Here is a 14,170-nt window from a genome sequence, read left to right on the forward strand (position 1 = left end):
TCCACGTTACCGCTGTTGTGTTCATCACTTCGTTTAGACTTCCAGAAAAGCTTCCAAGGATTTCCTGGAATAAACGGTAAAAAGTACGTTTAGGCATGTGTAGGGGCAGCCACGATCTGGAACTCCGTGGTACCATCATAGCTAAGCGACGTTTCTGAATGTTCCTCAACAGAACGTTGAACTTGCCTTCATCATTCTGCCTTCCTCTTGTGTCCTCATCACCCCTCATCATCCCTTTACGCCTCCATTCCTCCTGTGCACAGTAGCAGGCTCAGGCCGACTCTATATGCCTTGTTTCAAATAATTTCCCCCTCTCTCTCTAACCACGGTAAACAGAGTGCGGAATTCTCCTCGATATCACTTTGGAATACTCTACCACCTATAATCAAAGCTGCAATTTAAAAGAGAACTAAAAGCATTCATAATACATACTTACTGATATTGTCCATTTTTTAAATTTTATTCTTTTTTATATTGTCATGCTGTTAAAAAGTGTTCTTATTACTCATATGCTACAAACATGTTTTGACATTACTCTTAGCTCTCATCTGTACTACTGTTGCTTTAAACATTGCATAACATCATAAGTGTCTTTACCAGGAGGTCGCGATACAGTCTTTGACTATGGGACCTCCTTATGTATACTATACGCACATGTAATTATCTGCATCTTTACTAATAAATAAATTATGCAATATATGAATCTATCTATCCACACACACACACACACACACACACACACACACATATATATATATATATATATATATATATATATATATATATATATATATATATATATATATATATATATATATATATATATATATATATATATATATACACACACCTGATAGCACATATTGTTCAGTTCGAAATTTCGTTCTTAAGCTATTTCAAATTCCTTAAATTTCAGTAAGTCTTCTCGAAATATTTAAAGCAAACGTTTAAGATACACTTAAGATACACTACAAATATTATATTTTAGTTTCCTTTGTATGCAAAAAACGTCACGAACTCCGGTGAAGTGGTCGCTGAGAAAAAAAAAAGTTATCCGTTCCCACGTAATTAGATAAGAGCTCGCGGGCTAAAGCTTTCTTTTTAGCAAAGACAGTGTACCGGTGGGTTACGCTACACGGGACGAAGAGGGTATAAAAAAATAACAGACGCATAAGCGAAGCAACAAAGTTTCAAAAATTCGTCAACCAGTAATTACAAAAGACGTTATCGCGATACCATTGGCTCAGGAGACGAGGCGCCGCGACGATGAAGTGTCCGCGGGCGTGTGTCTCCGGCGCAAACGCAGTGCGCACGGTCGCTCCTCTTTTTTCGCGTCCGTCTCCTCACATTTTTGGCGGAGCTCCGCAGCGGCCGGGCGTGGTCGCCGTGGCTCCCGGCGACGCATCGGCAACGGCTGCCGCTCGGGATACCGCTCCAATATCGTCGCGATATTGCCCATCGTCGCCAACCACACCGCGAACAAGATGGAGGTTGAATGTAAAATTCACGACGCCTTTCTCGGCTCTTGTGACCTTTAGTTTAAAGAGTTGTAAGGTACACCGAAATAAACTGAATAAGAACATTCGGACTGATAGAAGGCTGCGCACTTTAATGAAGCCTTTGCGCACGCTACAGACAGCCCGACACTCACATAGAAGAAAGTGAATACAATATTCGGTAGCAATAAGGCACTTAATAAGCGCGTTCGAGCTTAAGTTCGACGGGACTTTAATTAACGGTAAAGGACTAGGCAATAATTTTAATGAATAAGTTGTCGATTTGGAACGTCCTCCTGTCACAGATACTGATCAGGATCACAAAGAATCAAGCAAAGATGCAAGGTTCTTAAGGAGCATACCTGAGAGCGATGTTTTCTCTTTAATTTTAGGTTTGAATAATAGTACTTAGTGCCTGTGACTATTATAACATGCATGGTCGTCCAATTAAATTCGTTGAAGATCTTATTATCAGTCCACTCACATGCACTCAGGCCATTTTTCCAATGCAATTACAGACCGCCGGGCAGGGGGCGGGGCGAGGAGGAATTTTAGAAAAAAGGAGAGGCCCCGCCCTGATGACAGAAACGCGACACTCGATTGCCTCCGCGACTAAAATAGTCCCGCTCAAATAACAGTGCTTCTAAAAAGCGTAATTCTCGGTATAAATGAAGACTTTTGTGTTTTCATGACTAGTTCAGTAGAGCTCTCGTGTGCTACAGCACATACCGGATAGCGAGAGAAAATTAACCCCGTACCTTCTACAATGCTGCGCTTCGTCTGCTCTTTAGCTTCATTGCAAGGTACAAAAGAAAAAAGAGCGGCTCTTCATGGCTTTTGCGCTGGTTTAGATGTACACGGCACATTTAGAACTCATTTTCACAGCTTAATATGAATCAGCTGCTATTTACCAAGTACTTAAAAAAACATTGCATTTATCGAAACCATTACAAACCTGCGGCGAGAAGACGATCGAGGCAGGAAAGATACAAAAATGCTTCATCCATCGTTTTAAGTAAGTACTCTTGGTTTTAAATAGCATAAGATTTATAAGTTTTTTTTTGTTTTGAGCTTTCGCAAACTTATTTTCGAGAATGTTATCCGTTTATTCTTTTTTTTTTCGTTCCTTCTCACGTTCATTTTTTTTTTTCACGCCTGTAGTCTCGCCAGTTCGCGTAGCGCACCGTTAGCGATGCTCGCTGCAATCTTTCGTCGCCGGATCACGGCTCAGAATAAACGCACGCGGCACGTACGGTGCAACGTAAGCGCCCAATAATATTTCCGTCCCGGCAGACCACCAAAAGTAGTTTGGGAATCCCCACGGACGAGGGGCTGACGCACACAGCCGACGCGACTAAAGCCCAAGCAGTTCGAAGCGCGGGTGGACATCTTCTCCATGGGCGGGGCCACCGGCCGTCCGGCACGTGACGTCAGTCTAGAGTGCGCGCCCATTGGTGGAGGCTCGTGTGCATGCGCCTTGAGGAGCAAACGCCCCTTTTTTTCTAAAGTTGTACCCAACGATATATCAGCCTTGAATGGGTTTAGAAGACGCTGCACTTTCTCGCTTGTCCTCTTTTAGATACAAAAGTGACCAAACGACGGATACATAAAGTAACGATTCAAAACATCAAATGCAATAACATCTACAATACATATGAGGAAGCAATGTTAGATGAACACAACAGAAAGATCGAGTAAAGGCGCAACGCGAAAAACAGCATATAAAATAATTAACTCTCCACAACAGCACTCCAAAAATTAATTGACGCTCCAACACATATTATCAGCATTTAGGTGTGATATTCACTGATCACATGCTCAGGGATATGCATACCGATTACACAGTAACAGGGCTGTCACGAATAACAGGTTTACTCTATCGGAATAGCGGTACACTGCCTATGAACGTTAGGATATACTGTTATATGCCAGTCTTTTTCTTTGTTGCACACAATACGGTTTTCCTGTGTGGGGCAATACAACGTAGACTAAATAGGAAAACTCACTCGTGCTCAAAACAAGATATTCATTTATATATAGTGCTCCGCCGCACACTGCAGCGGCTCCACTATTAAGGAAATACGGTTTAGTTTTTATGGACAATTTTAATGATTATTCCCTCATTGAAAAAAAGCATTAGGTGAAGAACAGCGACACTCTTCTTATCTACCTTACCTTGCGAAATTTACATGTACACACACGAACGCACGCACACACATGATACAAGACATTGTGAGTGCTGGAATGTACGTGCCACTACATCAAAGTAACTATGGTGAGCAGATGCTCGTAAGTACAATTGTCAAATTGATGATGAAAAAGAAATTGCGGTCACTGACAAAGTCAAGGTGAAAATAACACAGAGACGTTTCGGGACCCATTGGGGTTCCTTGATCACACTAAAAGCGGGCAAGAGCCGCAAGCCGTGGCTCTCGGCTCTTGCCCGCTTTTAGTGTGATCAAGGAACCCTTACGGGTCCCGAAACGTCTCTGTGTTATTTTCACCTTGACTTGGTCAGTGACCGCAATTTCTTCATCATCATGTTACCTGACCAGACGAAATTTACTCGAACTCTTGACTACAATTCTCAAATTTATAAACTATTTTCGTGCTCACGATATGATGTTAGAAAATTTAACTGCACTATAATGTAAGCATGCCCTACAGCGGAGTTGTTATACGTTAGGTTCTGGCGGTTTGAGTGCGAAGGCAAAAATATTGCAGCCACCCTAGAGCTACAAGAACTAAAGCATAAAGCAAAAGCGTATCGCCGGGTACGTCCCAGCTGTGTTTAGTCACGAGAAAAGTCAAAACGTATTGTGATAAAAAATATTGTAGTAAAGAAAGTAAAACTGGAATAGACACTGTTTAGTACGGATTACGGTTTGACGTCACGGACTCTATAGGCAAAACACCGTAACCTTATCTCAGTTCTCTTCCACCCGTGCAATGGGTAGGCCACGTGTGCTGAGGACTACGGAAGAACAGCGCGCCTACGAAGAACACCCTCGTGAATAGAAGCGGGAATGTGCGCGGCGAAGGCGGGTGGCATGTAATATAGGCGAAGATCGTGCCGCGAACGCCAAGAGTGTGCACCTTTGGTTGGATCACCCCTACCGACTCCACTCCCATCGTAATTGTGGGTGATTTCAACATAGACGTGTCTCGGCCAGAATGAAAGTGGTTCATGGAAAGGTTCGATATTTAATGTTACGCAAACATCAGTGTGCCCACAACGCGTCATCTTTTGTGTATATACCTCACACTGGTCAAGTACCTTTCCAGTGTCACCACAGAGACACTGGCCGTATGTTGTTACCTGGGAAGACGCAGACGCGACACTGTATGCAAGTATATTCACAGATCAATACGCTGAACTTGGCCAAAAGGCAACAGCTTGCGCTAGGCACTAATCGTCGTCGTCTTCGCGCCACTGGTCTCTTCGTCATTGGGCATCGGAAAAAGCGCCGTCCCAAAGAAACTAAGGGGCGGGCTCGGAAACAGTGTACTAGGCCTTGAGCCTACTGACGTGCACATCACTGGATGCTAGAGGCTGAAGTAGAATTGACCGGAGCAATTGCATAGGTCACTGGCGTCATTTGGCGCAGCAAGCGGTAGGGGCCCCTGTGCCGGGAAAGGAGCTTCTTTGAAAGTCCCACATGACGAGAGGGTGACCACAGAAGCACGAGTGCACCAGGCGAAAACCGTACGTCACGGTGACGGGCGTTGAACAGACGCTGCTGAGTAGTGTTAGGGTTGGCGTCTGGCACCACGTGGCGTGACTTCTCCTGCGATGGTTGGCGTCCCACACCTCGTGCACAAATAACTTTCTCTCACCCGACCTTCTTCCACCAGGCCTCGTCGAAATGAAGCGTGACTTTCTAATTCGCCATGACTGTTTCGAGTGTCTGTCTGTCTGCCGGAAGCCCCGCAGTGTACAGGCCTCTTTTGTGTGTGCGTGTGCGTGTGTGTGCGTATGTGTGTGTGTGTGTGTTAGAAGAGAACTTCCACGAACCTGCAACTCGCAGAAGAGGCGGACAGGCGTCTTCAATTTTAGGAGGCGGGACGACTTCTTTCTTCAGCAGGCTCGGTATAACCAGAGAAGGAGGGGCCCTCTTTCTGTGTCGGTCACGTGATACCGACGGAAGCAAGATCCCGCCCACGATTGTAGAGAGCCTATTTGAGGGGCTCCGAAATGTACTTTTAATCACTTCATGCTCTTCTAATTTTCTTTCATCTACCTTTGAATAAACCGTGCAAGTTTCGCACTAGAAAATCGTCTCGCCCTTGCTTGGTCGCCATGGTCTACCGGATGCCTGCAGCCCGCCGACAACGCCACGCCATCCAATAAGTAACGTCGGTCGAGCTTCGATAGCCAGGCGCCGCTACTACTCGGCAGCAGTACGATACGCTACCCTGGAGTACGCAACAGTAGTGTGCGAGGCAGTCAATCGAGTGCGTGCAAGCTGGCGTGCATGGGGGGCAAGGGCGATGGCGTCGCGCGCATACTCGCTTGTTGGGGTCGCAGCAGAAGGAAGTGCAGTATAAAGGGGTCAAGGTAAGTTCGCGACCATACAACATATAACATGGAGATAATCCCGCGGTGTCGTGGCGAGAAGAGTTGCAGGCAAATGTGACATAAGGAAGGGAAATGTCCAACTCATGGTTCTTCGAAACGTACATGGACAGCATGGACAGCATTTCTGTGAGGGTATGGTTCAACCGCGCCGTCAGTCCATTGGTTTTAGGGTGGTATTAGGTGGTCAGCTTGTGTTGAGAGGAGCAGGAAAGCAGAATGTCTGCGATAACTTTCTATAAAAAGTTACTACCACTGTCAGTAAGCAGCTGTCGCAGGGCGCCATGAAGCAAGATGGTGGCGTGCAAGAGAAAGTCGGCGACGTCAGTGGCGCAACTGGTCGGGAGAGCCCGTGTGATGGCGTATCGGGTGGTGTAATCAGTTGCAACGGCTACCCATTTGTTGCCACCTGATGACGTAGGAAAGGGGCCGTAGGAAAAACGGTTCCACAGCGACGGTTATCAGCTGGAGATGGCCGGCAGGCAACAATCTGAGGCATTTTCCGACGCTGCCAGGAATCACAGGCAGCAACGACGTCGGACGGAGCGAGCTAGACCGGGACAATAGAAGCGGCGGTGAACATGGTCGTACGTGTCATACCCCAAGGTGTCCTGCCATGGTTGCGCCATGGAGCTCGAACAGTTGGTCGTAGATGTTTGGGCACGAAAAGAATATCAGATCCGTCAGGGAGGAAGTGCCTGCGGTACAGAATGCCATCCTGGATGACATATCGGCGAACAGAGGCGTCAGTAGGTGAAACGTGCAGACGCTCGATGAGTGCTCGCAGCGATGGGTCCCGGTACTGCTCATCGGCGTTGTTAGGGAAGGGGAACACAGGGAAAATGCCGTTGGCGGTGCTGCTGTCGGCGTCGTCAAGGTGGCCGACTGGGTAGCGGGACAGGCAGTCAGCGTCTTCGTGGCAACGGTCAGATTTTTATATAACAGAATACGAATATTCTTGTAGGCGTAAGCCCAGTGACAAAGTCGTCCCATAGGATCTTTCAGTCACACAAACAGCAAAGCGCGTGATGGTCTATGACGACCGAAAAGGGTCGGCCATATAAGTATAGGCGGAACTTCGCAACCGCCAACACTAGGGCCAGACACTCATGCTCAATGATGGAATAGTTGCGCTCGGAGGTTGAGAGGAGCCTGCTGGCGTAAGCGACAACACAGTCGTTGCCGCGCTGACGTTGTGCTAGTACTGCGCCGATTCCGAGGCCGCTGGCATCGGTACAGACTTCGGTAGGGGTACAAGGATCAAAATGGGCCAGAACAGGCGGCGTGGCGAGGAAGTAGATTCGATGCGAGAACGCAGAGGCCTCGCTATCACACTTGAAAAGGGCGTCTTCCTTCAAACGTTCAGTAAGAGGCCGTGCGTTCGCTGCGAAATTTTTCACGAACCGGTGTTGCGTACTCCAGGGTAGCGTATCGTACTGCTGCCGAGAAGTAGCGGCGCCTGCCTATCGAAGCTCGACCTACGTGACTTATTGGGTAGCGTGGTGTTGTCGGTGGGCTGCAGGCATCCAGTAGACCATGGCGACCAAGCAACGGCGAGACGATTTGCTAGTGCGAAACTTGCACGGTTTATTCAAAGGTAGACGAAAGAAAATAAGAAAAGCATAAAGTATCTAAAAGTACATTTCGGAGCTCCTTAAATAGGCTCTCTACAAGTGTGGGCGGGATCTTGCTTCCGTCGATGTCACGTGACAGGCACAGAGAGAAGGCCCCTCCTTCTGCATTACCGAGCAAGGAAAGGAGAAGTCAACCCTCATTTCGACGAATCCTGGTAGAAGGCCCTTTGTGCGCAAGGAGCCTGACGTTAACCCTCGCACGAGAAGTCAACCCTCATTCCGACGAATCCTGGTAGAAGGCCCTTTGTGCGCAAGGTGTCTGACGTTAACCCTCGCACGAGAAGTCAACCCTCATTTCGACGAATCTTGGTAGAAGGCCCTTTGTGCGCAAGGTGCCTGACGTTAAGCCTCGCAGGAGAAGTCAACCCTCATTTCGACAAATCCTGGTAGAAGGCCCTTTGTGCGCAAGGTGCCTGACGTTAACCCTCGCACGAGAAGTCAACCCTCATTTCGACGAATCCTGGTAGAAGGCCCTTTGTGCGCAAGGTGAATGACGTTAACCCTCGCACGAGAAGTCAACCCTCATTTCGACAAATCCTGGTAGAAGGCCCTTTGTGCGCAAGGTGCCTGACGTTAACCCTCGCAGGAGAAGTCAACCCTCATTTCGACAAATCCTGGTAGAAGGCCCTTTGTGAGCAAGGTGCCTGACGTTAACCCTCGCACGAGAAGTCAACCCTAATTTCGACGAATCCTGGTAGAAGGCCCTTTGTGCGCAAGGTGCCTGACGTTAACCCTCGCAGGAGAAGTCAACCTTCATTTCGACGAATCCTGGTAGAAGGTCCTTTGTGCGCAAGGTACCTGACGTTAACCCTCGCAGGAGAAGTCAACCTTCATTTCGACGAATCCTGGTAGAAGGTCCTTTGTGCGCAAGGTGCCTGACGTTAATCCTCGCAGAAGTCAACCTTCATTTCGACGAATCCTGGTAGAAGGCCCTTTGTGCGCAAGGTGCCTGACGTTAACCCTCGCAGGAGAAGTCAACCTTCATTTCGACGAATCCTGGTAGAAGGTCGGGCGAAATTCCTGTAGCCACGTGGTGTCAGACGCCAGACGGCGAAAGTACGAGCGTAGGCCCGGAAAAGGCTGCGGACATACTTGGCACATTTCGGAACGGTGCAGTGCGTAATAGCATAAATTTTCCCTGGGCCCGGTTGCACTCCGTTCACATCAACGAGATGTCCAAGCTCGGTAATCTGGCGATGGCCAAAGCGGCACTTTGATGCGTTTAGTTGCAGAGCGGCTCGACGAAAAACGTCTAGGGCTGCACGAGAGGCGTTCGAGGTACATGGCGAATATGGGGGAGAATACTATGACGTCGTCTAAGTAGAACAGGAATGTGGGTCATTTGAAACCGTGAAGAAGGGAGTCCATCATGCGCTCAAATATGGTATATAGGAGGGTTACATAGACCGAACGGCATCACTTTGAATTGATAAAGACCGTCGGGTGCCACAAAGGCGTTCTTTTCGCGTTCTAGATCGTCCCCAGCAATCTGCTAGTAGCCGCAGCGAAAGTGAGTAGATGAGAAATAGTGAGCACCATGGATGGCAGTCAAGGGTGTCATCAGCGCGAGGTAGGGGGATACACGTCTTTATTTTTTTAAGTCTGTTGAGGTTCCAGTATGTCAAAGATTGGGATATGATTACTTGTACTCCTCGAACTGGAGAGGATGAGGCAAACACAAACCCATCATCCCGCCGGAATCAGGGGACCAGAGCGCGCCGGTAAAGAGATGTGAAGCGTAGGCCGACCACCTGAAGAAGGAGATTCCCCGACAAGCTAGCCGATGAGCTCCTCGGGCGTCTGCATTTCCAGAAGAAGTTCCTTCTCCAAGATCTGCATCGAGTTAAGCCGAGGACGTCTAGCTCAAGACCAGCACGGGTGAATACAAGTGGATACGTGTTACTCCTCTTCATTCTGTACTGTACGTGTTGAACTCTTAGTGCTTGTCGTTCATTATTTGCCGGAGTTTTGTTAACACTCATCTGAATTGCATTGTGGTATGCCTAGCCAAAGTGTGCATATGTTTATGTAACCGCCTTATTAGAAGAATATATTTTATTGAGTTTTGACAACTCTGGCCTCTAACTCGGTCTTTGGACCCCAACCGGCGTTCGCTGGTGCATCAGAAGGCGTCTTATTAATTGTCCGTTCTTTCGTGGGGTTATTTTCGGAATCCAATAAGTCGGCTTTGGAATTTGGCCCGGCGTTGGCGCCTCGTTCACGGGGTGTGCGATAGTGTGGCATAGGGAGGAGAAGAGCTGTTTAAGCGAGAGGAGCCAGTATAGATGGTCTGGGCAGGGGAGCTCCAGCGACTGTGACAGGGGCGAGAAATGTGCCCGATTTGACGGCAATGAAAGCAAATGGGCTTGTCGTCAGCATTGCGCCATTCAGAAGGGTCTCGGAAACGTGTATAATAACGTGTGAGACGGGGCCGAATCGAAGAATCCGAGTGGGCGTCAGATCGATATGGGCCGAACAGACGGAGTGAAGACCCATGTTGGCGAACTCTTGGCGTTGTAATGGTTGGGGTCGGGCATGAAACAGATGGTAGCTGGCCCATGCCGTCGTCCAACTTATCCACGCTGAGGACGTTGTTGAAGGGACAGACTTGTTCTCATCGAGAACGAAGAATATGAGTTTATTTACAGGATTTACATGAGAACGTTATAGTTCATCAGTCTAACATGACTGAAAGAGGTATGCACACTGAGGAGCCGCCAACGGCTCCTTAAATACATTCTGTCCTCCCTAGATCCCTAGGTGAGGAAAAACGGCCGTTCTACCAAACGGAGCGTTCAAAGTCATCGTCGTCGACCCGCCTTTGAGGAGGAAGGTTTACACACTCACTTCCGCACAGGTTGCACCGACCACACCAAGGTGAGAGGGTTCTCGCAGACACGGGTCTTGCCCCGAGCAGGCGCCTCTTCATCCCAGTGGTGATTCCGCAGACAATGGCCGCCGCAACGGTTCATTGACCGACGACTTCTAAGCCCCGAGAGACGGCCGCCAAACATCTTCTCCCAGGAGTTACAGCGCTTCTAACAAGTCGTGCCGGCCACGGCGAATCCACGAACTTGGTCCGCCGACCGCGTTTAGTCATAGCGGCGCCCGGGGGGTGTTGATGCGGCACATCGTCGCTCCTACAAAGCGAGTCACTGCAGCAGGTGGGAAAGGGTTCCACGGTCGCTTCTGGGAAGCTCGCCACCCCCGCAGCAGCAGCTGGCTGGGAAAATTTTGTAGGTCGGTACCCTTGCAGGCCGTTCGTAACAGCGTACAACTGCCTGAATGAGAGAAGCCGTGACAGTAGGTGTGTTGAGGGAGCTGGATTTGAAGGCATACGGACAGGCGGCCTCAATCTCTTGTCGGACGATCCGGGTAACATCGCCAGTGTTGTTGCACAGCATCAGCACAGGAAGATGTCGCCGCGGTGTTTTGTAGGCGGGCAAATTGTTGGTCGATACGTCGGCTTTTGCGAGTTCGTGGCAGCAGCACTCTTCGATAATTACGTCCACCGTCGCCGCATTGTTTAAGACCAGCAAGTTGAAGGCGTCGTCGGCAATAGCTTTTGAGATGTGAGAAAGCTAGTCTGGCTCAGTCATCTGTGCGTCAACTTTGCGGCACAGAGTAAAGACGTCTTGTATGTACGTGACGTAGGGCTCTGTTGACGCCTGCACTCGGCTGTATAACGCCTTCTTTGCGGCAAGTTGATGACTGTAAGGATTGCCGAACAAGCCTCGCAGCTTTTTGTTTAAGGATATCTCAACTGGTGAGCTCGTTTACGTGTGTCCTAAACCATTCTCGAGGTGCTCCACCGAGGTGAAATACTACGTTGGCGAGCATGACAGTAGGGTCCCACTTGTTATTGGCGCTGACGCGTTCGTACAGGCTGATCCAGTCCTCAACGTTTTTTCCATCTTTGCCCGAGTATACGTCAGGATCACGGGGAGCGGAGAGTGCGATGTAGGTCGCCGGGGAGTGGCAGCAGATGTCGGAGCCGGTTGAGTCGAGCTGTCGTCTCCTGTTGCCATGACGGAAGGCTCGACGTACCGTCCACTATGAAGCTCCGTGACGAGGTACAGCGAAGGTCCACCTCCACCGAATTTGTTAAGTGGGAAGACGCGAGGCTATATACAATCATATTTACAGATGAATACGCTGCGCATGGCTAAAAGGCAATAGCCCGCGCTAGCCGCTAATCGTCGACGCCGTCGTATTCGCACCACTGGCCTCTTCGTCATTGGACATCGAAAATACTGGTCTGTAGCAATATCATAGCGATCATAAAGCGACAGTCACCTTGGTGACCAAATAATAAATCCCAGAAAGCAAACAAAAAGAAGATAAAATCGAAAAGCATTGAGTATGCAATTTACTAAAACAAAAAATTGTGAAAGAACAAAATTCCTTGTGGTATGTTTTTTATTTTCAAGCAACATATTTATTATCAACCTATTTGTCACCACATATACAGCTCCGCTGGTCATCCACCTTCACAGAGCGGAACGGCTCTGAATTTTTCTTTAATTTGTTCCTTTGTGCCGTTTTTGTTTCCCACATAATCTTTTTTATGAAAGTGAACATGGATCATAACCATTCCCTCTATATCAACATGGTATACACCCTAATACTAGTTATCTTTTTCGTATACTTGTAATAGCAGAGTCAAAGCTTTTTATTTATTTGCATGTGCACATCATTTCTTATTTCTCCTTTTTGGGCTGTTGCTGCTCACACGCCTGGTGGTGAGAACTCGTCAAGCTGCCTCATCGGAATTTTTTTCTTTTCATCCCTCCACGTACACTGGTGCATAAATAAACTGATCGGTTGATTGATCGATCGATCGACCCAAATATTGGGGCAGAGCCGCGAGCACCATAAGTTCGTGACACTGCCGCAATGATCGCCACTCTAGGCGGCGGCTATACATACACGAAACGCATCTCGGGTGCGGCGTTGCTCTTTCACCGGGACATTGAAATTGGGACAGAATTGCATTCCACGTGATTGAAAGAGTAATTTGCAAAGGCATAAAACGGACATCAACGGCAAATAAACCACGGTGCCATAACGTACGTACCGGATGGACTTGGGCTATCAGCTGTAGTGTCTTCAAGAAGCAATGCATCATAGCGTCTACAAATGTATTCTTCTTCTGAAAGCAATGAAATAAAAGAAGAACGATGTCGAGACTTGCGAGAAACTATAATAGTTTGTCCGTGTATGTTCATATAAACAAGAGTGTTATAAACCGCGTAAAACAGCTAACGCAGCTGGTTGGTACATTCGTGGCTGAATATCTCTCTCAAAGAGCTCTCAATGAAAAGGACCGTCGAATGCTTGTTGATTTTGCGCAAGTTGTTTTTATTAGAGGCGACTCACCAAACTCTGAGAATTCGTGATGCAGCAATTCACAGCATGCCCTGTGCTGTTTTTTCAATGCGGTACGTATACAGGGTGTCACACATAATTTGAGCCAAGAATTAAAAAATGAAAGGCGCGTCGGAAGCGGATTGAAACGAATGCATGCTATTCGCAATAGCCTATAGTAACTCAGCCATATTTTTTTGTTTTCCCCGTAACTCACTAATTAATTATAATTACCCAACCGTTAGTTATTGGCTGAGGGCCCCAAGTATAATATGCAGATTTGTAGAGCACCTTCAGAAACCACCGATCGAGTTATTTGCTTTACGATACGACTCACGTAGTCGTTTTTTTCCGGTTCGCAAAGAAAGCCCGCGAAATATGAAACAAGCCACGTGACGGAGCGTTTTCGCAGTGGTATTGTGCTGCTCTAAAGCGTGAACAAGGTCGGCTGCATCGTGACTGGCGACGAGGAAGCGGCAGGGCGTTCCTTATCTCGTCGGTAGCGCTCGGCCAGCCGTCGCATGCACTTGCGCCGTCGCCCGACGAGAGCCGACCTTGTTCACCGAACGCACGCTTGAGAGCAGCACGATGCCACTGCGCAAGAGCTCCGTCACGTGGCTTTTTTTCATATTTCGCGGGCTTTCTTTGCAAACTGGAAAAAAGGACTACGTGAGACGTATCGTAAAGGAAACAACTCGATCGATGGTTTCTGAAGGTGCTCTACAAATCTGCGTATCATACTTGGAGTACTCAGCTAATAACTAAAAGTTGGTTAATTAAACTTAATTAATTAGGGAGGTATGGGGAAACAAAAAAATTGTCCGAGTTAATATAGGCTACTGCGAATAGTATGCGCTCGGTTCAATTCGCTTCTGCCGCGCCTTTCATTTTTAAATTCTTGGGTCAAGTTATGTGGGACACCATGTAGAATCTTGTTAAACTGAATCTCAAGCGGAGAAATATGTTCCGACTGACAGGATATGTGCAGAGTTGCAGCACTGTATACCGTACGCCGTCCTAACATTGCTGTATATGTTAAGCATAAAGAAGTGAATGTAGCAGCCATATTTTCCCTATCGTTTGGCCGCTGTCGACGG

General features: G+C 47.9%; 1 protein-coding gene across 1 annotated transcript in view; it reads right to left on the reverse strand.

The window, feature by feature from the left end:
* The window catches only part of LOC139057327 (uncharacterized), a 63,261-nt gene that overhangs the window by 941 nt on the left and 48,150 nt on the right, over positions 1-14,170 (reverse strand). Inside the window, exons 5-6 of the mRNA XM_070535289.1 lie at positions 12,784-12,858; positions 11-64 (exon numbers count right to left, since the gene is read on the reverse strand). Coding sequence (XP_070391390.1) covers positions 11-64; positions 12,784-12,858 — 129 coding nt within the window. The remainder of the gene's footprint in view (positions 1-10; positions 65-12,783; positions 12,859-14,170) is intronic.

Source organism: Dermacentor albipictus, chromosome 1 (assembly GCF_038994185.2).
Source record: "Dermacentor albipictus isolate Rhodes 1998 colony chromosome 1, USDA_Dalb.pri_finalv2, whole genome shotgun sequence".
Taxonomy (NCBI): domain Eukaryota; kingdom Metazoa; phylum Arthropoda; class Arachnida; order Ixodida; family Ixodidae; genus Dermacentor; species Dermacentor albipictus.